Source organism: Gymnodraco acuticeps, unplaced genomic scaffold (assembly GCF_902827175.1).
Source record: "Gymnodraco acuticeps unplaced genomic scaffold, fGymAcu1.1, whole genome shotgun sequence".
NCBI lineage: Eukaryota > Metazoa > Chordata > Actinopteri > Perciformes > Bathydraconidae > Gymnodraco > Gymnodraco acuticeps.
This window is the reverse complement of record NW_022989942.1, coordinates 64307-90068: the sequence shown is the minus strand read 5'-3', so window position 1 is coordinate 90068 and position 25762 is coordinate 64307. Positions and strand designations below refer to the sequence as shown.

At 41.1% G+C, this 25762-nt stretch overlaps 1 protein-coding gene and 1 long non-coding RNA gene across 2 annotated transcripts; both read right to left on the bottom strand.

Annotated features, from left to right (window-relative positions):
• Positions 1–822: 822 nt before the first annotated feature.
• Positions 823–9826, bottom strand: LOC117542488 (fibronectin type III domain-containing protein 7-like). The gene is made up of 13 exons (XM_034210194.1): positions 9541–9826; positions 9364–9376; positions 8949–9209; positions 7232–7492; positions 5324–5587; positions 4574–4837; positions 3659–3913; positions 3329–3586; positions 2826–3080; positions 2246–2500; positions 1320–1580; positions 998–1027; positions 823–854 (listed from the first exon to the last, which is right to left on the bottom strand). The coding sequence occupies exons 1-13, from the start codon at positions 9583–9585 to the stop codon at positions 823–825; spliced, it is 2454 nt and encodes an 817-aa protein (XP_034066085.1). The 5' UTR covers positions 9586–9826.
• A 1275-nt stretch (positions 9827–11101) lies between these two features.
• Positions 11102–23893, bottom strand: LOC117542481. Its single transcript, XR_004568445.1, has 6 exons — positions 23840–23893; positions 20706–20756; positions 11767–11811; positions 11595–11650; positions 11421–11478; positions 11102–11334 (listed from the first exon to the last, which is right to left on the bottom strand). It is a non-coding gene; the product is annotated as an uncharacterized LOC117542481 (long non-coding RNA).
• Between the last annotated feature and the right edge of the window lie 1869 nt (positions 23894–25762).

Sequence of the window (25762 nt, the reverse complement as noted above, 5' to 3'; positions counted from 1 at the left end):
CTAAAATCCTATGGAGAAATCTCATTGCTTTTTTGTGGAGGGAAGCCATGCGCAGCTTACTTCCTGGTTTTAGGACGCGTCTCTCTCCTCCTCTTCACACACACACCACACTTTTCGCGGCACACGTACTTGCAGCCAATCAGCTCTGAATTATGTGAGATGACGTATGGTGGGGATGGCAGCTCTATCCCCCTATGGCCATTATTTTTTGCCACACATTAAATAGGACAATACTCTGAGCATGCGCAGTGTAGTGTAGTTTTTACAGTCACCGTTCACTTAGACAGTGAGCGGGAGGGGCAGGATCGGGTTTTGTCCCACATGGCTCTAAACAGCTCAATAGGCACACAATGTAGACACTAATTAGAAGAACACAGACTAAAACAGCAATGTACAGACGAATCAGAAGATTAAATATGATCTTAAAATATATTTAAATTTATTTTTTGCATTTTGTTGTAATCATTATTTTAATACTTTCTGCTGACACTAGGTGGGGCTGTGCCCCACCTGCCCCTACTGACCAGTCGCCACTGTGTCTTACTGTAAGAAATATCAATATCAGAGTTTCGTTTCTGTTCTCGTTTCATGTCGTGCCTGTGTTGCTTTAATATTGGTGTTTTCTGAAAAGGTCATCTTTTAGCTTGCTTTATTGTCACATATATTGTGAAGTTTAAAAGATGATTAAAAGCTGGTCTCAAAGAGGCAAGCTCACTGGCTTCACATAACTTTATGCTTGCGTCTTTTGTACTATGTACAGCTTCCACTACAGATGAGGCGTAATATATTTCTGTATAATTGTCGTATTTTTACTTACCATATCTAGTCCACGCTTCTCTTTCCTCTGTATATCACTGCAGAACAACAGGTTGAAATGACATTAGAGAAAAATAAAAATAATAATAATTTTACTTCTTAAGTTAAATAATTGTTTGGGTGGTTACGGTGGAACTTAAAATAGAGTTATACATATATTTTTGCATATTATAACACTCACCTGAACCAAGGTTGCTGCCTGCGCAAGAGACTGAGAGAGCAGGGGAAAAAAAGGATTGAAATTCAGTAAAAATGCTGTCAATCACTTTTAAAATGATTCAGCTATGCCACCTTGTTTGTCCTGTGGTGCTTGAATCGTCTTTACTGCTGTTGTGCTCCCGAATACAGAAAGACATAAAATCACTAGTGCTAAAACTTTTCCGTTAAGAGCATAAACAGAGGGTTAACTTTTAATATAACAAACAAAAGGACACATTAGCTCCAAACTAAAGTCCTATATTATTTATCATCATAAACAACTGTGAGAGATGTCACAATCTTACCTGAGTAGATCCTCTGGGCGCAGAAGAGGACTTTGCTGCCCTCTGGTGAGAGCGGAGCCACCACCACAGTGTAGACATCCCCACACTGGATGTTGGGAACATCACAGCTGCTCTCCCAGGGGGAGGCGGTGCAGGTGTAGTTGTTCCTGCTGCTCACCAGCTCTGTGACATAGCTGTGGCTGCTGCCAGCACCGCGCCAGTGCACCCGCAGAGAGCTGTGGGCCATCCCATAGAGCCGGACGCCTGATGGACAGCAGGCACCTGAGGGAGCGAGAGAGACATGAAGTGAGGTTTCTGCAGTGGCTTTAATGTCTGAAAGATAACCAGCCCTTTCAAAGAGAGCATGACAACACATTTTTTTATTTTTGGAACATATATTTCACCGATCTGTCAAATGTTAATCCTGACGCACATGAACAAAGCAGTCAAAAAATGGCTTTGAATTTAAAGTGTATTTTGTTGTTTTACAAAAAGGGTATGCACTCTACTTTTTAGTGTGGGTGTCAGAGCGCCATCTATTGGGCCACGAAGATAATGCTAAATGGTTAGATTAATAGAAGTAGGCTTACATTAGTCAGTAATTTACAAAACTATTTATAGTTTTTTTATAGCAGCTACATTTTTTAAACATTTACTTATGTTTTTACTTTGGAGGCTTGTCCTCAGATTTTTTTTTAATCTTAAAAATAACTACAAAAATGTGAGAACCCCTTTTGTACAAATAAATATAGAAAGCGTTTCAAATCCAATTTTATTGAAAATGATGAACAAATTCCTACTTTTATATAGATACATACCATAAACAATCGTCTTAGATATGTATTGATTCTTTTTTTATAATAAAAGTGTCATGTCAGTGCTTTCTGGAAGATACACTACAGTTGCAATGTATTTTCTTTTCATTGGAAGAAAACCCAATCACTCACTGGACGAGAAGCCCTCATAGGAGCAGTTTGACCGGCGCCCGCTGTGGCTGATCGCCTCCATGGTGACGGTGTAGTTGGTCCCACAGGTGATGCATCCCATGAGGCAGTGGGAGTCCATGGTGTGGCAGCGGGCGTGACCACGCGTTGATGTTAGGGAAGTGATGAATGTATGCGCCCCTTTAGCGGGAGACCATGACACATTGCTCATTGCCTGAGTCACCTGATCCACCGTCAGATCCACCGGGCAGCACGGTCCTGTAGAAGAGGATGATAAATGTGGTGTTGAGGAGTGGAACACAAAACTACCATCTGTATCAAAATCAGAATCCCTATATTCGTCCCACAGAGGGGACATTTACATTCGTTACAGCAGAAAAGAGCAAAAGACAGCTTGATATTAACTAAGAAATCAGTTTATTACAAATATATCGGTGTTCGTATTCCATGCTGAGGAACCCTGAAGGTGTTCTTGAGGCTGTAGGTGGCGCTACACGTCACTAGCATGCTATTATATTGTTGTTTTTAAGTCCTGCCTGTGCTTTATAATAAAATGGTTCAATCACAACTTTTGACCACTCACCTGTTTCCAACAATTCAGAGTAGCTGGGTAAACCCAAGCCTGCGGGGCTGGTTGCTATGACGCTGACTTCAAAGTTAGAGCCACAAGGAAGGTCAGTGATGTCGCAGCTGTTTCCGTCTGTGTTGCAGGTGCGTGTGCCGTCATCTCCCGACGCTGTCACGGTATAATTAGCAAGCCTGTTGTTTGGAGTCCAGCTGACACTGAAGCAGGAGGAGTTTCTCTGAGTCAACATCAGATTCATCGGCATGCATGGAGCTGACGGGTGGAGGAAAAGAGGAATTAAGAGCATGATCAAACCTTTGAGACTACTCCACATACAGTACATGAGGAATGGATGTAGGCCTATGTGTAGTTTTAAAAGATACTGTATAGCTCTCTGATGACCAGTCTAGTTAATAATATTAGATATCAAGCATTTGAAGTCATTCAAAACTTTTTTTAAACTGCTGTTTAAATGGGAAATCTGGATATTTGCTGGATACATGTGGGCACACGTTTCCTACCTGTGATTTGTGTGTGAGCTTTGCATGCCCGGTTGCATCCGCTGATGTCGTTGCAGGGTGTCACCACCACGCTGTAGGAACTGTCGCAGCTGAGGTCAGAGAGGGCGCACACCGGAGCCGTGTCGTTACACAGGATGACCTCTGAACTGTCTGCAGCTCGAGTCTGGTACAGCTCTGCCCCCCGAGAGACCGTCCACGTGATCTCAAACGTGTCAGTGCTCACGGCGGAGATGGATACACCCTCTGGACAACAGGGCACTGAAAGACACAGAGGGGGTGTGATACCCAGAAAATCATGAATTCAAATCTGTCCCCTCAGTGGCTACTTACAGGTGGTGTAGTTGAGAACCTGTCCTTCAGGACTGCTGCCAGCCTGGTTGAAGGCCTTCACAGACATCAGGTATGTGTGGCCACATGTGCAGTTGTAGGTGCAGCTCCTGCTGGTGGTGTTGCAGCTCTCCTCTGCACCGTCTCCTCTCTTGATGAAGGCTGTGTAGCTGTTGACGTGAGTCACCGTGTCCCAGGTCAGCGTGCAGCTTCCTTCTGTCGACTCCACAACAGCCAGAGACTGTGGGGGGCAGGGGACTGACGGACAGGACAGCAGGGAGTTTAGTCATATTTTAATGACAGAGGGTTTCAGAGCAAACTAATGCTGCCATCATTTTTTTTATCCATATCTAGCACTAATGTGTTAATGTTAGAATTCTACGTATAACATAATGATGTTTCTCATTAAACAACTAAATGTGATCATAACTCTTGTAGCTAAGTGTATGTTCAAAGTATGTTTTATTTCATTGCATATTAGATTTAATCTATTAAATTGATGAGAAAATTAAGACTTCTTCTGATGGGAAGAAAAAGCTTTTTATGTATTTTATGTTTGAAGAGAATGTGAAGATTGAATCATCTTATGTAAACAGATCATAAATATGCAAAGACGAATAGATTTCTAGTCAACTTTCAAATTAAACCATTTTGATAATCCATTAATGGAAGGATCAGAGGTTCAAATTGATCCTGTAGTCACATTTATGGCATCGAAGTGTAAGGAACTTTGGATAAAAGTGATGCTAAATAAGATGTAATGAACTAAATAACTTCCAACCAACACTTATACAGTATCTTGTGATTAGTCCAATACGCCTTGCATTATTATGGCTTGCTCATTATATGTCTACGGTGCCCTATTAAAAACAGATAGTTCACAAGTGGGATCGGAAATAAATGTAGTCTAATACTCACAGGTGATGAACACCACGGGGCCGGATTGGTCGCTGGGCCCGGCCTCGTCGGAGGTGCTGACCCGGACGGTGTGTACCTCTCCGCAGCCCACTGGAGACAGGGTGCAGGAGCTGGATGTGGAGTTACAGGTGAGGTTCTGGTCGCTCATCACATGGTACTGGAGGGACCCAAAGACCCCCTCATCCCGTTCCCAGGACACTGAGATACCGGCCAAACCGTTATTCATCACCATGGAGACATTGGCAATAGATGGCACAGCAGGTCCTGTGAAAACATGCCCAATGATGCATTAAATACAAGTACACATATAAAACACACTAATAAGAGGAGTAGAGAAGTATAATTAGAGTAATAGTTTCTAAATTACTCCTACCAGTAATGTTTCGTGAGGAAAATGTTATTACTAATAATACTGTATTCATCAGATGGCTGCCGTTCTTAGATATAGATTTCACAGAACAAAGGGTTTTAATACTATTTCAAACAACTTCAGTCATGTTTTATGTAGCTTATAGAGGCTACATCTCATGATAATCATTTGAAGATATATGTTTTTACACACTAGAAAAAGTTCTGTGACTGTGGCAAGTTTATTTAAAATTGCAAGCCTAGTTAATATTTTCTCTTATCACTACACGTATAATATTTCTTACATGATCAAATAAAAAAAAGGCACATGGACTCTATATACTTATAGGAGCAATCATGGGTATTTCCCACACACAGAAAAGAGTCTCGGTGCACGCTTACTTGTCATCTGGTCGATGTACAGACTGTCCTCTCCCTGGCGGCCCTCGGGGTCCCAGGCGAAACCCTTTATGACGTAGACTGAGCCCATATCCAGGCCGGAGACGATCCAATTGGTGTTGGAAGTGTTGTGCTTGATGATGGTGGTGTTCCAGGCAAACTTGTACAGAGACAGGCTGTACTGGACAGCGTTGGCAACAGGAGCCCAGGACACAGTGATGCTGTTGTTGCTGGGAGAGGAGGCGGAGAGCTGAGGAGGGGGCAACACTGTGGAGGGGGACAAAGTTTAACATTATGAAGAGATTAGGGCGACTGTACTTTGAGTAAATATGTTTCTCTTGACTTTGATTGTTGCTTACTTGTAATGTAAGATGTATGCTTTTGAAGCCAAGTCTTAAGGGAATAAATATCTTGAGTCATGTTTCTGGTATGTTTTACAGCAGTCCTAGTCAAGCCCTTGCTTTTTGTGAATCAATTTTTTTTATTGTCAGTAGTCACAGATCCAAGCAGTGATGTCAGAATGTGGGCTGCACCCAAGTATCAGCCACTTCAGACTTTTATGCACCAACTAAAAAATGAAAATCATAGTTTTCATGTTGTTCATTCAAGGAAGCAAAATCAAATCAGAGGTGAATAATGGCAAACGGCCAACAAAAACGATGAGACTGCCTGTAGCATGTTATTTTTTACTCATGTGGATCAAATAGTCCCCTGGGCCCAGGAGTTCAAAACTTTTAATCCTCATCTGATCAGATTTGGATTTTGGGTAGTTCAAAACCAAAAAACAGGATTAGGATCACTTTGATATCCAATCAGATCAGGAAATCCAAGCTTTAATCTGGATCAAATCTTCAAAACGGGTAGTCAAACCGAAAACACAGGATTGGGATCAATTTGATCAACAAACTGGATTATCCTGATCCCACCAGAGGGGCGGATCTCCAGTGGATTACCAGAGCAAAACGTACTGTACAATTTATTTTAAAATATGTTTCAATTTAAATAAGATGGCAAAGTTTGTTAACTGAAATACACAATTTAGCCTTCATGGGAAATACATTTTATTTTTGGTCATGTTTGTGGTGGCCTATTTTGTTTTCAACCAAATGTTGATGACATAAATGTTTATGCTCATTAAAGTATCACAACAAATATTGTCAATCACAAATGTAATTTAGATTAAAGTAAAAATATCTTCAACAATAAAAAGTCCATCATCTGTCATCACCTTTCAAATGAAAAAATATAATTAGACATTGTAGATGTCTTTGCAACGTGGTCTCTTGTCTTCCTTGTATTATTTTTCATATCCACTAGATGGAGATCGGTAGGATTAAATCACTGATATTCAGGATCTAGTCATCTTGAAAAGTCGTAATCTGGATCAGAGTGATCCTATCCTGAATTGCTTTGAACTACTGGGACAAAATCTGGCCGAGTTGTCTGATCCTGGATCACAAAACATGGGATATCAAAATCTGATCGGATCTGATTGAGATTAAAAGTTTTGAACTCCTGGGCCTGGGGATGGGAGTAGAGAGGTGCCAGCCATGTTCTCAGGATCAGGTCCTCCTATTGTGTTCAACAGAGAAGGGTCCAGTATACTTACCGTCTTTACTGGAAAGACCCTAAGCCATTGATCGGTAAGAAAAACCCTGGATTCTTTTTGCACAAAAACTGAAGATAATGTGTATAATATGACAGGACTGTATACTCTGCTAAGAGACAATTAAGGAGATCAAGTTACTTCTACAGGGTATGGAGACTGAGAAGAACAGCGCATATTGTTTCTTACTGAATATGTGACTCATTGCTATAATCCAGCCCTTGGGGTTAATTGTTTACCCACTGAATACATTTGAGGTTTTGTTTCTCAATCTTGAATTATGGACACAAACGCTACAACAGTACCTGTCTTTGCAGTCACAGGGGAAGATGGCTGGCTGTGGCCTCCACTGTTCACAGACATGATGCTGAGTGAGTACTCTATGTACGGGTCGAGGGACTCAATCTCAGCGGGGGAGGAGGACACGATGTTTTCTCTGATGAAACGGTTGGGATTCTGCAATCGTATGATGTAAGATGTCGCCCCGGTCTTCAAGCTGAAAGACGAGATAAAAGTCTTGCTGTCCTTTGACTTCACTGTCAGGAGGGGATCCATCACCTCAGGAGCTAAAAGATTCACAAGAAATACAGTTTGACAAGATACTACACCTTCCCAGCGGTAGTTGGCAATGCAAGCCATCTTTTTACCACCAGATTTCAGGGCAAACAATTTATTTTGTGTCTGCAACAGTACGTCAATTTGAATGCTGAATGTAATAAAAAAACTATTTGTTTTAATACTTTTATATATTATTAAAGGCTTATTTAAATCATGAGGCACTAACAGTGACTCTTCTATGCTCCTCTGCTCATCATCAAAGTACTATTTAAGTGTTTAAATGTACACGTTACATTAGTTATTCAGATAACAAATGGTTAAAAAAACATTCTGACTGTAATGTGTATATACACTATAGACAGGTATTGGGCCACCTACAGGAGCTTTTATGACATCCCATTCCAAATTATTGGGCATTAAGTTGGTCCCCCCCTTTGCAGCTATATTAATTTCTGGAAAGGCTTTCAAGATTTTGGAGAATCTCCGTTCTAGTTCATCCCAAAGGTGTTCAAGTTAGGGCTCTGTGCGGGCCAGTCAAATTCTTCCACACCAAACTCATCCAACCAGGCCTTTATGGACCATGCTTTGTGCACTGGCACAGTCATGCTGGAACAGAAAAGGGCCTTCCCCTAACTGTTTCCACAAAGTTGGAACCATAGAATTGTCCAAAATGATGAAGCATTAAGAATCACCAGAAAAACAAACCCATAGCATTATCCCTCAAATGTTACAGTTGGCACAATGCAGTCCGGCAGGTAACATTCTCCTGGCATTCGCCAAACCCAGACCCGTCCATCAGACTGCCTGATAGAGAAGCGTGTTTAGTCACTCCACAGAACACGTTTCCACTGCTTCCAATGCTCTGCATGGCAGCACTCCAGTGGCAGCACTCCGCAGTTATCGAGTCAGAGCTTTGGCGACTTTTAAGCACTCTGCGACCCCGCTCTGTAACTTTACGTGGTCTTTACGTGAGTTGCTGTGGCTCCTAAACGCTTAGACTTTGCAATAATAACACTTACAGTTGATCGTGGAATATCTACGAAAGAAGACATTTCACGAACTGACTTGTTGCAACGGTGGCATATTACAGTACCACGTTCAAATTCACTGAGCTCTTTAATAATAAATTACATTTATAAAGCACTTTTCCTGGTGCTCAACGTGCTTTAGAACGACCCATTCTTTCACAAATGTTTGTAAAGGCAGACTGCAGGGCTAGGTGCTTGATTTGATACACCTGTGGCAATGGGACTGAATGAAACACCTGTATTCAATGATTAAGGAGTGTCCCAATACTTTGTGTATATATATAATTAGTTTGCCCGAATATCACAGAATAAAACGGTAGGCCTACTGTACTAACTTAACTAAAACACATGCACCGGAACGTTTTTTTGTGTGTGATGAAACTAAACAAGAATAAAACACTCAGTTAAGTGCTTTAACATCACAAGGTTACCTCACCTGAGGAAGAATCGATAGTTCCAATGTTTAGTATCTCTTGAGCATTATCCAGAGCTGCAACTGTGAATGTATACATGATGTTTGGGGACAGAGAGTTGATGGTGCCCATCACTGTGTGTGGACCAAACACGGCATAACCAACGGGGTTGCCTGGGGAGTTCTGGGGGGCGGCGATGACCTTGTATGAGCTGGCTCCGTAGACCCTGGTCCATCTGAGAATCGCGCTCTTCGATGTTGCAGAGAACACGGATACTTCGATATCTGATGAGAGAGCATCTTTTAAGTAGCCTACTTTTTGACACCCTGAGAAATTGATTCATTTACAGATACCATCAATATTGTGTGCCCTTTCATTCTCATATTAAAATGATATTACCATCTGCAGTGTAGTTATGGTAAAATATAAAAGACATACCTTGTGCTGCAGCCTGCAAATGTAGATAAGAAAATAAAAACAGTTATGGCTTTATATGAAATTCAAGTTCCTACTACTTGACTGTAACATTGTATCACTCCTTTTTAAAAACAGGATTTCTGAGCCTGAAATGAAATAAGCAAAATGACTATAACACATTTTAGTCCGTTACTTTACCTGTGAGCATATGCTCAGCAAGACAAAAATCGCTGGCCACTTCATATTTTCTTGAAGTAAAATGACTTCTCTCCTCACACTATGCAGCTTCTGTTGGATTCAAATGCTTCTCTCTTCAAGGTTTCCCCTTTTTCTAAACATACTGTGTCTGTGCTGGTCTAAATAGCTGCATTTGGTCCCTCCCACTGAAGCAATTGACCAGTCACAGTGAAGTAGCGTAATAGAGAGGCGAAGTCCCTCCCCTTCCGGTGGACCTTATTTCGGAAAAATTATGTATTGAATCAATGGCGAGAGAAAGATTATCTTTCGACCCCGTTTGAATTGTGCCACGAATTACACATATGATGCTTGTCAATTTAAAAGATAATTTTGCAAGTCAAAAAAATAAAAATGTGTCGTAACTGTGAAGTAAACCATTTATTTGTGTGAAACGCTCAATGAACTATGGTCTCGCACACGTCACCAACACCAAGATGGCCGTCACGTTAGCACATTTCACCTCTTTCTTTCAGAAGGCGAAAAGTATTAAAAGAGGTAAAAAATCACTACAAGTCTGAGCGTATTGAGAGCTGTACACGAAAAATGGGAGTTAGTCGGTTCCGTAAGAGCCAGCATGCGGGACCGGCTTTACAGAGAAGCCCCTCAATGCAGTGCGCAATACCTCAACGTGGGCGGAGCCTCAACGCCCCTCCTTCTCAACCTTACAGGCACGTGACGTCCCGACTCCCGCGTTGTGTCGGCTACTTACAAAAGTAACATATTATTACATTACATTACATTGCATTTAGCTGACGCTTTTATCCAAAGCGATTTACAATAAGTACATTCGACCAGGAAGACACAACCTTGAAGAAAACAGAATCATATAAGTACATCAGGTTTCATAGAGCCAAACATTTCAAGTGCTACTCAACTGGCTTTAGATAAGCCAGTCCTTTATTAGTATATAAGTGCTTTGTTAATAAATCTATCGCTCGAAGTGGAGTCGAAAGAGATGAGTTTTCATATTATATCTGTGGGCGGGAGCCCCTCCTTCTCAACCTTTGTAACATATTATATATGTATTAACATATTATATCTTATATTATTAATATATATATAGGCTATATATATATATAATGATACCGGTAATATAATGATACCTTGAGGTCTGTGATGATGGTGAGTGATGTCGCCATGGCAACGGCATTTACAAATGTCAAACTCAAATTAAACACATTGACAGCCTTCAAAGCATATTTTAATGTCTATTTGCATGTTAATTGCATCAATTATTTCATTTATGACTTCAAGAAAGGGCCTTCATATTTATTCGCTTTTTACTGATAAAAAACATGTGATATAAATGAAATCTTATAGTACTGTATTTCTTACCAGTATTTTAAAAAATATATTAAAAAAGTGCCATTGTATTGACAAATTGATAGAATTGACAGGATAATATCAATGGTAATATAATACTGTGAACTTAGCCATTCCGCATACTGTACTTCTACTTTTGATACTTCGAGTACATTTAGCTGATAATACTTATACTCTTTTACTTAAGAAACACTTTCAATTTAGGACTTTCAATTTTATTGAACACAGAGACAGGAATCAACAGACAAGACAGGACAAAATAAAACACAGACAGATTGTGACAACTAATACATTTTGAGGCATTAGTGAACCTAATACAGCTGATTGTAACAGTTCCCCCCCCAGCAGCGGTCACTCATGACCCCATCTCAATTACCAGCGGCCATCAAATTATGGCCTGTTTCTTTTGTGGAACCTCACAACCTCTTCATCCTGAAATATATTTGACAAAGAGAGGTTTAATGTTTAACACTCACACTGGTACAAGACTTTATCATTTGTGATTCAACAACTTCAACCTGCATTGCCTTTTCCTCCCGTCGCCTCTTGCAGTCTTGCGACCTCTCTTGTTCAGACCTTGGTGAAAGAAAGACAAACATTAAAAACATTCATTAAAAATGATATAGTCTGGTTACAGTGTAACAAATAGTTTCAAGAATGCAAATGTAAATTGTAAAATTAAAGAAACATACGGCATGGGAACGTTTTTGAGGAGAACTAGGCACCACCTAATTTGCTGCATGTTCGTCTTGGAATATTAAAAGCACACAACCAGATGGGTCAACAACATATGTCCTGAAAAGTTTTGTATCCACAAGTGATATCAATGAAAAACTGAAATATGAAACCCTTATTTCTACATACCTCATTGAAATCAAATTGGACTCTTGCCACAATGTAAAATGCGTACTGTAAATAAAGAAATAGTATATTATGTTAGGTTGTTGTGATTCTATGGCAGGGGTGCCCACACTTTTTGGGCTGGTGAGCTACTTTTGAAATGACCAGCTCACCGAGGTCTACCAACCAAAAATAAAATCCCAAATTGCAAGGGTTGCTGAATAACACGTTGTATTTATACATGGGATAACTACAATAGGGCTGCAACAAACGACTAATTTGATAATCGATTAATCTATCGATTAATGAAACGACTAATCGACTATTCGGACTATTACTGTATGCCTTGCACAATTTCTCAAACCCTCTTGTTTAGCCATCAACTTTTAGATTTAGCTTGAGGTTGTTTTAGGCACGTGGAAACTAACAATGAAGACAATAAAGATGAATACTTGATTCAAAAATACATATATTATTAAATTAACAAATTGTGAACAAAACTAACATTGCTTTTTATTTAAATAAAATAAATAATATTTCACATCAAAAGAAACAACAATGTTTTAACAAATCGTATTAAATAATCTGATGACAGAACTGTGAACAGAATAGCTGAAACTTTAACAAAATAAAGAGTACATCTGTTACCTCTATCATTAACCCATGTTTGAATCATTGCGTTAACTGCGTGTGTTGCTGCTAGCATACATAACACCTGACGTGGAAACGTTACTCGTGGATGGGGCTGCAGAGCTGCTAGAAAGACAGTCGAACCCGGTGCATTCCTCCGTCTGAATGTGGAGCACTTTTGCTAAATGTTTAGACACATTGCTCGTGTTACCGCCCTCACATGCTGAACTCTCTTGGCAAGGAGCATTGTCCACCTCAAGACGGGTAACATTTAACCACACCTTGGAGCGCTTCTCTCCGCCATCTCCTCCGTGTGTTGCTGCTTGTAGCAGCCGCGTGTGTGTAAACTGCCCCGCCCCCTCGCGCACAGACGGGGGAGAGAGATCTCGTCTCGATTGGAAAGATCGAAAATACACCGACATTTGTTTGTCTTTTCGCATGTTAGAAACGAGTTGGCAACACTAAGACTGCGAGATAATATTTGTGTAGCAATAATAATACATGACCTTTCTCTTTCTCAACTCGCTACTCGGAGGGAAGTCGCTGTCATATGCCTTGTGAACACTCCGATAATGCCTCTCCACCAGGGTTCGAGTTATAAACTGAGCTCTATGGGGGTCTTTAAAACTAACGCATGCCTGCGCCTGCACGCGCGCACGTGCAGGCGCGCACGCACACAGGCATATCATCATCATCATCTTTTATTTAAAGAGACTCTTGGTCCATTATTACAAAAACATACAACACTCAAATATAAATTAAAAAAGGCAGTTATACCAATGTTTCCACAGAGGTGACTGGTATCGTACAGCACTGAAACACGGATTTGACAGCAGCATAATGACAGAGTTATGAGAAACATTCAATCGACAGATGAATTTGTACATTCGACTTCTCAAAAGAGCATGGAACGTGTTGACTCGTGCGTTACAGAACATTTCACTTGCACTGCACCACCTTGGTTTTCTAAGCAGTATACGCAAACAGTCATTATATGCAACCTGGAGCTTCTTGAGGCTTGCCTTCTTATACTTGACCCACAAGGGGGCAGTATAGAGAGGAGTGCAATAAGCTCTAAAGAGGTTCACCTTAACCTTATCTGAACACCAAGAGAGTTTTCTAGCCAACATGTTGGCTTGCATATATAAGACACGCCGCTGTCTATACATGTCATCATCATCATCAGCCATTTCATCTGTGATGATGTGTCCCAGATACTTAGTGTTACAGCTAACAGACAGCACCTGCCCTGACAGGTAGAATGTTGGAAAACAAAGGTTCTTGCATAGATTGCGCAATAATGTATTGCGCACCTTGGAGGTGCAGACTCCAACTGATGGTATATATTGCACACCCTTGAGAGTATACAATTAGTGTCTACAAACAGCGCCTCCGTTTATTAGGTTTTACTCTCTCTCCACAACTTCAGGACAGACTGCGCATGCTCAAACACATGAACTCGTACACAATCAATAACAACGTAAGAGCTATACAAATTAAAGAAAATACAAAAATTAGCTCTCACAGATAAAACGAGAGAGAGAGACTGACTTCACTTTACGTGGTCCAACAAACACACACACACACACGCACACACAGACACACACGCACCTTTACGCAGATAAAATAGCCCAAAGTGGTCTGTTTTCAGCAGGCTGTGGTCGCGGTCCTGGAACCCATGATGTGGAAGTCCGATGTCCTTTATTTATCCACGATTGGATGAATGGGAAAGGGTCAAAAGTGTTGATAGGAGGCCCATTTAAGTCCACAAACAACAATGCGTTGAGGCTTCTGGCTCGCAGCCGGTTCCTGGTCTTGCAGTCGGTGTCATTGCATGCTGAAAAGCCCCTCTCGCACTCTGCAGATGTCGGAAGAACAGTGTTGCTCGCCACTATCATTCTTTTCAAGGTTTTACCCTGATGTTCCTTGCCTTGTTGTTGTAGTTTCCAGTCTCTGAACTCACTGACAGCTTCCGTTGCAGACTCTCCGATAAGTTTAGCAAACTTCCCCACCTCCCTTTCTCCAAACAGAACAAGCTCTGTCCTCTCTTTTGGCCAGAAGTGCTGATCCAGAGGCTTCAACAGGGGTAGACATTAAGGGTACAATGCCACTGGCCCTCCGGGCCGGTGGAATTGTATTATCACTGGCCCCACCATTGTAACCACTGGCCCGGAGCATGCGTCCACCAAAAAAAAAATCGACTAATAATGAAGAAAATTAACACATTGTTGCAATAGTAATTTATGCTACATTACTACTTGTACTACAACATTTGAATCATCAGTTCTTCCTCATTTTCCTCAATTGTTCATATATGGTTTATTAAAATAAAGATATTGTGGTCATTGTTAAAACATTTCTGCTATTATTATGAGTATTATTATTTGTATAATGCACTTTCTGCCTTCCTGTAATTAGGAGTTAGAAATGTAATGGCTATAGATTAGATTAGAACCTTCATTATCCTAAACTGCTGGGACATTTCGCCAATACCTTTATATTGTCTACTCTTCACTTATGTGTCAGCATAGGTCGGCATTGATGTACAGAGCCGACAGAAGACCTTGTTTATATTGGCATCATATTGAGAGGTGCAGCCAGTGACGCATCCTAAAACCAGGAAGTAAGCTGCTGGTTCCCTCGACAAAAAGCAATGGGATTTCTCCACAGGGTTTTGGAAAATAGCTGAAAATAAGGTCTGTGGAAAACAAACCTGATAAATGGGTCATTCTACAGAAAAGGTGGAATCTGGGTGATACAAATCTGCTGAAATATATTCCTTCTAAAACCTGTTAAATATCAATAACTAACTCTTATCTTGATGAATCCACAACAAGTAGAGCTTAAAGTATTTTAATTTTTTAAATATTTTGTATACTTTATACAAAGCTTATTTGTATAGGAATGTCACTGGTGTTACGTGTTACCAGGAAGAAGAGTAACACCAGTGACAATTTGGAGAAAACACTACCATTTTAACAAAATGGCTGCCCAGTGTCAGACCAAATATGGCTTCAGTCAATATCAAAATCGTTTAACTCTTCAATACAATACATTTTCCTATTCAAATGTTCACCCCTAGGGCTATGCAATGAGTAACACTAATGACAGACTTGAAAGACGCATGTACAATTTGAAGATAAAATGACACCTTTAACAAACAAAGTAAGAAGTATCTGACTTTCCTTATGTCTTTGTCCACTGCACTGCCTCAAATGATCTCTTGTTACAGGAGGCACTTCAGAGACAGTACATTATTTCAAAAATAAAAGCGTGTTGTGTAGCAAAAAAAATCTTTTAAATTAAAACTATAGGCTCCACTTCCAAGGCAGTTCCTTGAACTTGGCATTTTAAATAAATTGCAATTTACGTATAAAACCATTTTTTATTTATTTTTTATTTAGTACCATTGCAAAGACAATCTCTATTTATTCAACATATATAATGAATGTGAGTATTAGGTCAACGTCATGTATTTTGGTGTCTGCAAAAGTAAGTGACAGCACTTCCACCTTTTCTGTAGAATGACCCAAATGCACGTTTTGTTCAGCCGGATAATCTCCACATGTCTACCCTACTTTTATAATTTTCGAATCATAAATCTAATCGATAGATTATAAAAGGGTTTTAGGTTGCGTCACTGCACCACTAGAAGCCAACTCCATTGATCAAGCTGGCTGAAACTTTCTCTCCCTCTTCTTCTCATGCTCCCTGTCACTCTCCTTTAACTCCTCCGGTGACTTTCTTTTATTTGAAGATTGTTTTTTGCACGGCGCTTGGCCGGTTACCGCTGGTATTAAAAACATTTTGACGAATGGTTAGGTGGTTAGGTGGCGCGATAGTCTGTAGTGAAGGAGCGCACGGGAGCCTGCTCGCGCTGCGCTCCTCAGCAAACAGCTGTTTGCTTTTCCTCCAACAACGACAACCGACTCACGAAACGCTATGTTGTAGCGTTGATAAACGAAACAATTTAACTAAATTGCTAGTCAAAATACCACAGGACATTTTTTTTAAAGCAATATTTTTAGTGGCCCGAGCGGGCAAGTGGAAAGTACGTTATGCTGGCCCGGGGTGTCTAAATAGTGCTTCCGGGCCAGCGGGCCATTTATAATGTCGAGCCCTGCTTCAACATAGTTACCAGCTCACTATCGGGGAGACGCCTGGTGAGATTATCAAGGATTGACTGGTAAAATTGGGACTTCTTTACTTTAGGTTGAGTTTCTCTAATATCAACCCCTTTGAACTGGCCGCTTGTTATGCCCGCTTTGACTTTTAGTTCAGTTTTCCCATCGTTGTCCTTCATGGCAGAGAGCACCTCGATCGTCTGATGTATGTAGCGGCTTGCATCAACCAGGGACGTGTCGCGTTTCTGTAGTTTCAGGGAGATACTTTGTAGTTCACATAACACGTCTTTCATTGTCGCTAAATTAGTGAGGAATCCAGTGGATGTCAGATGCTTTAGTAAACCAGTGTACTTGGCTTTCTCTGCCCCGGAACGTGAGCCATCTTCACTAGCAGATTTAAAGTGATGTGCTAACACTGGGAAGTCCTTCAGCACAGCTTTGACAGTGTTGTAACTGCTGGAAACCCATCTAATTGTAAAGACTTGTCCGATTTTCAGAATCTGCATGTTCAGTTCCGCAGCCGCTTCCTCTAACTCCCTGGGGCTTTTCGTGGACTGGTGGTAAAGAGAATAGAGTTTAGCGAGGACAAACTCTAAATGATTACAGCCTGCCACAGCCTTCAATGAATCATGCACCGCTAATTCCAAACGATGAGCTAGACAATGAACTGCCTGAAGACGAGGGAAATCCTTTTTCAGCCTGGCTATGAGTCCAGTCTGTCTCCCGGTTAGCACGGCAGCACCGTCTGTGGCTATGCTAATTAGGTTTTTACAAAGAAACTCTTCATCCATTCCCCCCGCCTGGAGGCTGTTTTTCAGTGCGCTACACAGCGACTCTGCATCAGTGCCCTGGTCCAGTTCAACAATGTCAAAATACACATTGTCCATATCTCCATTCCCAGTGACATCGCACCTGACATAAATAATCAGGTATGCGCGTCCATGAATTGTGCTTTCGTCTAGCGTTAGACTAATACGGGAATCAAGTGATTTGATATTAGAAATACATTTCTTTTTCATCTCTTGTGCAATGTGCTCCACAATCTGGGCACATGAATGATCGGATCTGTGAGCAGGGCCGACTGTCGCACCATTCATCTCATTAAGTTGCATAATGGGATTGAATTTTGTATAAGGCATTCTTTCTTTAGCGACAGTATAGGCTGCCCTGAACGAACTAGCTGTCTCATTAAACAGGCTGGAGCTGAGTTCTGCAACTTTCTTCGGAAGCACTTGTTTTAGTTTGAGCTCCGCTATTTCAACAGCTCGTTTATGAGCAATAGAGTCGCGGTGTATGTAAAACAAATTCCCCAACTGCTTCTGCACAGGGCTACTCACAGTCCCATTGATCCAGGCATCCGCCAAATGCGTTCCATATTTTTTCTCCGAAAGTAAGAGAGTCTTGGCTTCCTTACAGACGAGGCATCCAAGACCACCCTCCTTTGAAAACAGCCAGGGGTTTCTTTCTTTCCAGGATCTCCTCTGATTGTGTCCCCAGTTAAGTGGCAGTCCTTCTGTAGCAGTACCTCCTGCCTCCTCATGCCGCTCCGCTTCGGAACTTTCTTCGTGTGTGCAAGTGGTCCCACATTCAACAGCATCAGGTCCGCTAGCAAAGACAGCATCCTCCGTAGCTGCAAGGTTCGTGCTAGCTGTCACGCTAGTAGGTGCATTTTGGTTGTCAAAAGCTGTTTTTTGTTTCTTTGTGAGAAAACCAAAACTAGCCAGGCTTCGCTTGTAGACCCCGTCGGCAGCAGTGGCCTTTTTTTGGGCGGCATAGTACTCGTCTGCTAGCCTACGGTACTCGTAGTATGTGTGTATCTTGTAAATATATTTGAATGTATGTTGATATAACGGTTCATTCTTCGGGCGCGCGCAGCACGTTCACAGCCTCACAGGCATAGATTGCGCAATATTTTATTGCGCACCTTAGAGGTGAAGTGCAGGCATATTGTCATTCAAGAGAGAATACGATGCGTAGTTATTTTGGAAAACATTGTTTTGTTTGCCTATTTACCTCGTTAACGTAAATAATACTCATTACATTGAAAAATGCATTATTTGTGATCAAAATAATGGTTGTTGGTAATGTATATTAGCGACCCCCACAGATGTTTGATTTCATTGGGTCCGTGGGAGCTCAGGCACCTCCTTATGGGAGCTCAGCTCCCATTGGCTCCCACGTAACTCGAACCCTGCTCTCCACGTTACCTTTCTTTGGCAGAGCGACGCTTGCTTTACAAATAAGGCAAATAACCTTTGAATGTGACATCACAAAACAATATTCTTCCTCCCATTCTGGGTGGAAGTGGTGTGTCTTTAGCTTCTTGCTCGGTCCCGCACTCATTTTGTTGTTTGTCTCTTGTTTGTCTCTTTAACTTAATTTGAGTTTTCCCGGCACTTGACTGATTTTGTATCGCGACCTATCGGAAAGCGATAGGTCGCTTTTTCTGTCAATCAAGTAAACTCCTGAATTAAGTGGCAGAGGCGTCTATCGTTATTCCAACCCAGTTTAGATTTTGCTTCCGCATTACGCAAGAACGTAGCTCTACGCGATAGCGTCATAGCCTTCTTCTTCAGCTGTTATTCTTCGGCTGTTATAGCGGTCGCGGTAAAGCAGGATGAATAGTTGTTTTTTGTCTTTCCAAAGGATTTGTTGACTGAAAGTAAACGATCCTGTTTGTTTGTTGACTGAAAGTAAACGATCCTGTAATCAAAGCCATATCGAAGATTCCTGAGATTGTATGGTGTTTTATCATCTATAAATAGCCTGTGTGTATTCTCAAATGTCGTTTTCAGGACAAACAAAATACGTTTTAAATATCTTATCTTATCAGCAGAATATTGAATATAACCTTGACTATTACTGTGCACTTCATTTATTTGACAGCATTATTTAATGATACTATTTTATATATATATATATTTAATGATACTATTTTATATATACATTTATTCATATACACACACACACTTATATGTACTCACACATGTATTTATTCATAAATATACACAGATGTATTCATTCATTTATACACACACAGCATTATTTAATGATACTGTTTTATATATATATACACACATTTATTCATTTATAAACATATAAACACACACTTATATGTACTCACACATGTATACACACAGATGTATTCATTCATTTATACACACACTCACATACACTTTATATTAATTCATTTGTACACACACATACATATATATATATATGTATATATATATATATATATATATATAAACAACACAATATAATAAAAGTATTGAGTATTTCTACACTCTGGTACTTGTACCTTTACTCAAGTACAGTACAAGATCTTATCACTTCTTACACCTCTGGAAAGCACTTTTATGTAAAGGAATACATTTTTATAAATGTCCCAACATTTCATTTTTATATTTTACAAACGTTTATATGTTATTAATGTCAAATGTTATATGTTGTATTATATAACAAAATAGACATTAAATAAAAATATTAAATAGATACCTTTACATCCTAAACAGAAGGTCAAAACGTTAATATGTTACATGACAAACAAAAAAACGAAACATTATATAGGCTATATATACAGATGTTTGCAAATGTATCGCTCTTATATCCATCAGGAATTAATATTAAATGATGAATTAACATTACCTCAGCACTGCATAAGTGTGGTCGTCAGTCATATTGACAAAGAAGCACTATTTTATTATTATAATTATAATTATAATTATAATTATGGGCGTTTAAAAGGACGGTATTTCGCTTGTCAGATTCATATTTGCCGCCCATAGAGATGTAACGCCAGGTTGCTATAACAGCCGAAGAAGAAGGCTATGACGCTATCGCGTAGAGCTACGTTCTTGCGTAATGCGGAGGCAAAATCTAAACCGGGTTGGAATAACGATAGACGCGGCAGGGAGGCCAAGGGAGGAGGGATCAAAACCTGTTTTGTCTATTTTAACGGAACAGGATTTTTTTTTTTATGAATGACTCGCGATCTACCAGCATTGCCCCCGACGTACTGGGCACCTCTGTTCTATGGTGTTCATTGACAAATAATATTCCTCCGTTAATGTTGTTTTGGATATAAATAAATCACAGCATGTCTCAAACTATGAGCAATAATGGAGTGCATAGCATGCTGAAAGCATTATACATTTGAATACAGAAAAATAGGACTACTATATGTATACTGTATATCCAGTATCTTACCATCAAAACAAACACCCCACAGTTGTTCGAGAACCCTTGTCTTGGTAGGCCCTCTAGTGTGAAAAGTAAAAAGTGTCAAAAATGACAATTGCATCATACTCTTCAGTAGAATATCATCCACACCAAAGAGGCTTCTCAATACTCAAATTTCCCCTCCTCGACTCCCCTCCTCGGTTCCCCTTCTCGAGATTTAGACCCGCCCACAGGAGATGCGAGCGGAGGACCGAGAAGGGGAAGCAGCAGACGTTTAAAGAAATGAGAACTCCTCTCCTCTGAGCGGTCATTTTAAAGAGACGTCCGTTCTATATTACGTGGCAACAGCTGTCGAGTGTTTTGTCATAGCCATAGACTGTATATATAAATGGACGTAGTGTCCGTGACGTCACCCATAGGATTCTGCAGAGTTGCCGTGAAGCCCTTAGTAGGCGGAGTCGGCCACTAACGGCTCGACTGTGGCGTCAGAGTCTAATCCCGCCTGCTCCAAATAAGGGCAAAGAGGCGGAGCCGAGGCGGGACCTGCAGCCTCCGAACTGGAAGTAAACAGAGCTAGCTCAGGCTAAGAAGCTAAGCTAACATGAAATACATGCATACCAAGTTACTGCAAACAGTGTAGTTCCCCTATATAAACGTTACATTCATAATCAAATGAGACAATCTGCAAGAGAATTAGCTATATTTTGTTATTCTTAATGCTTGTCATTCACACGTTGAGAAAAGACGGACTCCACCGCCCGGACCTAACGGAGCCGCAGTGGGCTAGCTCCGGGACGCCGGCTGGAGCTAGCCCCCTGCGGCTCCGTTAGCTCCGGCGGCCACCACTGGGTTAATTGGGTCACCTATTAACATTTGCTCCCGTTTAGCATTATGGGCGTCATAGCCATAGACTATAAAAAGGCTTGTTTGAGACGCGTTGCGGCTCGCCTCGAAAGTAGACGAGAATAGCCGATCGCAGCCGGGGGAGGTCTCAAAAAGCTCGCCTGAAGTCGGACAGCTCGGAGTCCATGCTCGGAGTCGGCTTCGTCTTCTTCTTCTTCTTCTCTCGGTTTTTTGGCGGATTGCAAACAACTTTAAGGTGCATACCGCCACCTCCGGAGTCGGCTTGACTCGGTTTGCATCTATAAAGAATGCACACATGTGTTTAATCGTTAATGTCAGATATGTACTAAGTAAATACATTTGTTCCTGCTCCAGATTAGATTCAACTTTATTGTTATTGCACATATTACAGGTACTGAGACAACGAAATGCAGTTTAGCTTCTAACCAGGTGCAACAAGCAGTAAAGTGAAAAGTAATGTACACAATCTACAGAATAACATATAGAATGAATTGAATGATGAATAAACAGTGAGGGCTATGAATACACTAGATATACACAGCAGCCTGAGAGCAGTATGAACAGTGTGTATGAATATGCTAAGATATATAAAGTATGAAAACGGTAAGCAGTGCAAGTATAGTATAAAATATATAGATATTCATTTCATGATGATAAATATTGTGGAACAATGATGAAAAATGTGAATGGAAGTGGCGACGTAAAACTGACACAAAACAACAACAACATTTTGCCAGCCAATTGGAGAGTTTCATCACCAGCACGTGGTAAAAACCACCAATGAGCGCTCAGCTCGAGATACCAGCGAGCCGTTTCCCATCAAGCATTTCGCTTCCGCAGCCCGTGGAGAGCAACTGCGCCAACTCGCCTCGCCTCGCTCTCAAGGCTGCGGGCGTCTTTGTCCCGCGAAATTACAAAGTCTCATGTGGGCGGGCCTCCAGAGCAAGTCGGACAAAATGACTAACCATCATGCAACGCACTAGCAAGACGTTGATCGCAACTGCGCAGGTCTGCGCAGGTCTTGCTTGTCTCAAACAAGCCTAAAGTCTTACCCAAGGCTGAATCATAAACTAAAATGTATACGTATGCATAAAGGGTTACGTCCTTAGCTGGCTAATAAGTAACAAGCTAAGCTACCAAGCACACAAACACCTGCGAACGGGGTTAACATGTATAATATTATCATTTTAGACTTCTTGGAAGTTCTGTTAGTACATTCAAGCGCACAGCACGACATTTTAATTGTCTGGTATTTGTAACAATATTCCCTAAAAGGCACAATCACCACGAACACGGCTAAAGCTAAAGGGTCAAGTACAGTACTATGACTACGTTGTAGCCTCTATGGTTGTAGCCTAGCAGAGTGGACAAGTTGCTGTTAGCTGACAGTGAGGCATGTACGTGTCCATCAACGTGACCACGCCCTAATTTATGCAAAAACGTTAAGACCTAATATAAATAAAAGGGTCGTGTTAGAATACAATTCACTCACAGATTCATAATCATGAAGGTGGAATCTAACTATATCGATAATAATATGTATTGCATCCATGGGTAGAAACATGTTTTTTTCTGCTGTAAAGTTGGGCATTTTAACATGGGGGTCTATGGAAATTGCTCCTTTCTGCAGCCAGTCCCTAGCGGCCCATCCATGTATGAACTGCAGTGTGTGGCACTTCCGTATTGGCTTCCCGGCTGTTCCCCAGAGTTTGCCGCTTGGTCATAGCGCTGTATCTCTGTTAGATCAGCTGAACATTGTTCCCCCACATATTTACTTTGAATTCATTGAGAGTGCGGTATAATGAGACAATAACATGCTACAGACACACACACAAATGTATTTATATAAATATATACAATTTAAAGTATGAGAGCACTCTCATAATAACGTAACACAATCAGAGACTGGATATATCCCCCCCTCTCTCTGGTCGCTGAAATGGGGAATTGAAATTACGGGCCAACATTTTTATTTACAAGTAGGCCTATTAAAAGTAAGCAGAGGACACCAAACCAACTGAGACCCGTCTGTCCGCCGCATTTACGCACTGTACAACACACACACACTGTACAACACACACCTACACACTGTACCACACACACCTACACACTGTACCACACACACCTACAGCTCCTAAAGCATAAGCCGTTGTGTATTTTATTATGTGAAGCAATGGTCTTAGAAAAATATCGACTCTTTGTTTGTAGATATCTACTAAAATAAAGCAAATAAAGAGAGTATGCCTGTTATACTGAGTGATATATATTATACACACTGCTCTGCTTTCTGCACGGACCTTACAGCTGTTCTCACTGGAAACATCGCGACGCGATGAAAGCAGTTTCTAAAATAATATCCAGGGGATGCATGCATAGCTGTCATTGGCTGAGATAAGTCCGGCCGTGCGTCACGCCTCCACCGTTCCCGGAAATGCATCCGTGGAGGAGCCGTGGAGGAACCATCAGTGTATCCTCGGTTATAGCTCCTCTATAGAGCCTCCTCGACGCTCGATGCTCGGTCCTCGGTGTGCATTTAGAGAAATGAGACGTCCTTCAAAATGGCGCGCTGAAATTAATTTCTGGGTCACTACCGGAGGACCGAGGAGTCGAGCAGTCAAGGAGGGGAAATTTGAGTATTGAGAAGCCTCTCAAGACTTGCCCAAGGCCCAGGGCACAAGATCTGAGCAAGGTTTCTGTGAACACAATGCATGTGAAAGTTAAGAATAAGTACAATTTAATTCAACTTTATAAGTACTCGAAAATCATGCAGAAAATATTTGAACACTGTTGGAACAGGAACAAACTTGAACTTCCAAAAAAAAAGTCATTAAGGGGTAAAACAGAACAGCCCCGCTGTCAAGTGGCATCTATGGTTCTGTTGTTCAATGCCTTTTATTTAATACAATGTATCCCATGTTAGTTCAAATAAAACAGAGCCATAGATTAAAAAAAGATAGACAAGTGGTCTAAAACAGAACTACCACTGTCCGGATGTGATGTAACTGTGCGCCAAAAAACCGAATGGTTTGGTGGGACTATCATCTCTCCAGCCAGTATCACGGCAGTGGCGGTTCTACAGGGTGGCACGGGGTGGCAGCTGCCACCTCAGAAAAATGCCTTGCCACCCCAGCTGCCACCCCAGTTGGCAGCTTTGTTTTGAAAAAAAAGTTGTGGCTCATCGGACATTTACGAGAGAAAATATCTAATGTCCGAGTGCAAGTGAATGCAGCACAACACGTGAGCCTTGTAACCCCTCCCCCGGCCCTGGAACGAGCGTGGAAATATGATTGGCGGCGATTTCATTTGAACGGGGGACAGCGCAAAACGAGAAGCATTTCGGATCCAAGTAGACGGAAGGAATGAGGTATTTGCGGTCAGTGACGGCGCCAGGGTATGGCTGGGGTAGGCTACAGCCATACCAAGAAATGGCTTAGTCCCACCATGAAAAATGATGTTAAGGTAAGCAAAATAAAGTCCGCCAACTCGCGCGGAGTAAATTGCACAGACAGCAGTTAGTAAGATTGATTTCAGTAGCCACTTGTCTGGAAATACCGAAGACTAGAAACGGTTTTGAAAACTTTTGTCACGTAGTGATCGTCTTCTCAATAGAACATCTTTGATAATGTCTTCTGGCCAAACAGAATCACGATAACGGCGTGGTGTTGTTGCAGGAAGTCCCGATACATCGATACAACATTACGTGTTGATAGAAATCAACACGTAATGAAATAAGACCCCACGGTTTGATGATTGATAGGTCTGTGGGCTGTCTTTCATTTTGACACACAGAACAATGGGGGCTATCCTCCCTTATCCACAATGTAAAGTAATTCACACAGCCTCTTCTCTCTGTGAGGAGCAGCAGGTTCAGCTTTCAGAACAAAGTAACAAAAAACACCATTCATTTTTTTTTTCAATATGTCGTGAAGTAATAGATGTATTTATTTTTCTTCTCAAGAGAGTACCAGAATGTGTATTTTATGTTAGTATTCTAAAAAATCTCCTGGGGGAGAATCCCCCCAGACCCCTGCAGGGGTTGGGTTTTCAGCATGTCAACTCTTTCACTTGTGGGAAAATTGCAGGATTGGCTCCAGGTCGCCCTTTTTATTTACTACAAGACAAATGTGCCTTTTTATTTCATACAGTTCAATTTGGATTGAGACAGGAAAATAATCTAAACCTCACGAGTGGCGTTTCACTGTCAAGGGGAGCGTGTATGT

Bases quoted from the DNA above. Each gene is read 5' to 3' on its own strand.
- LOC117542488 (XM_034210194.1), bottom strand. From the start codon at position 9,585: ATGAAGTGGCCAGCGATTTTTGTCTTGCTGAGCATATGCTCACAG. The intron at 3,914-4,573 runs GTGAGTATTAGA...CCTGTCCGTCAG, and splicing joins CCCCGTGGTGTTCATCACCT to TCCCCTGCCCCCCACAGTCT. The intron at 3,587-3,658 runs GTAAGTAGCCAC...TGTGTCTTTCAG, and splicing joins GGTTCTCAACTACACCACCT to TGCCCTGTTGTCCAGAGGGT.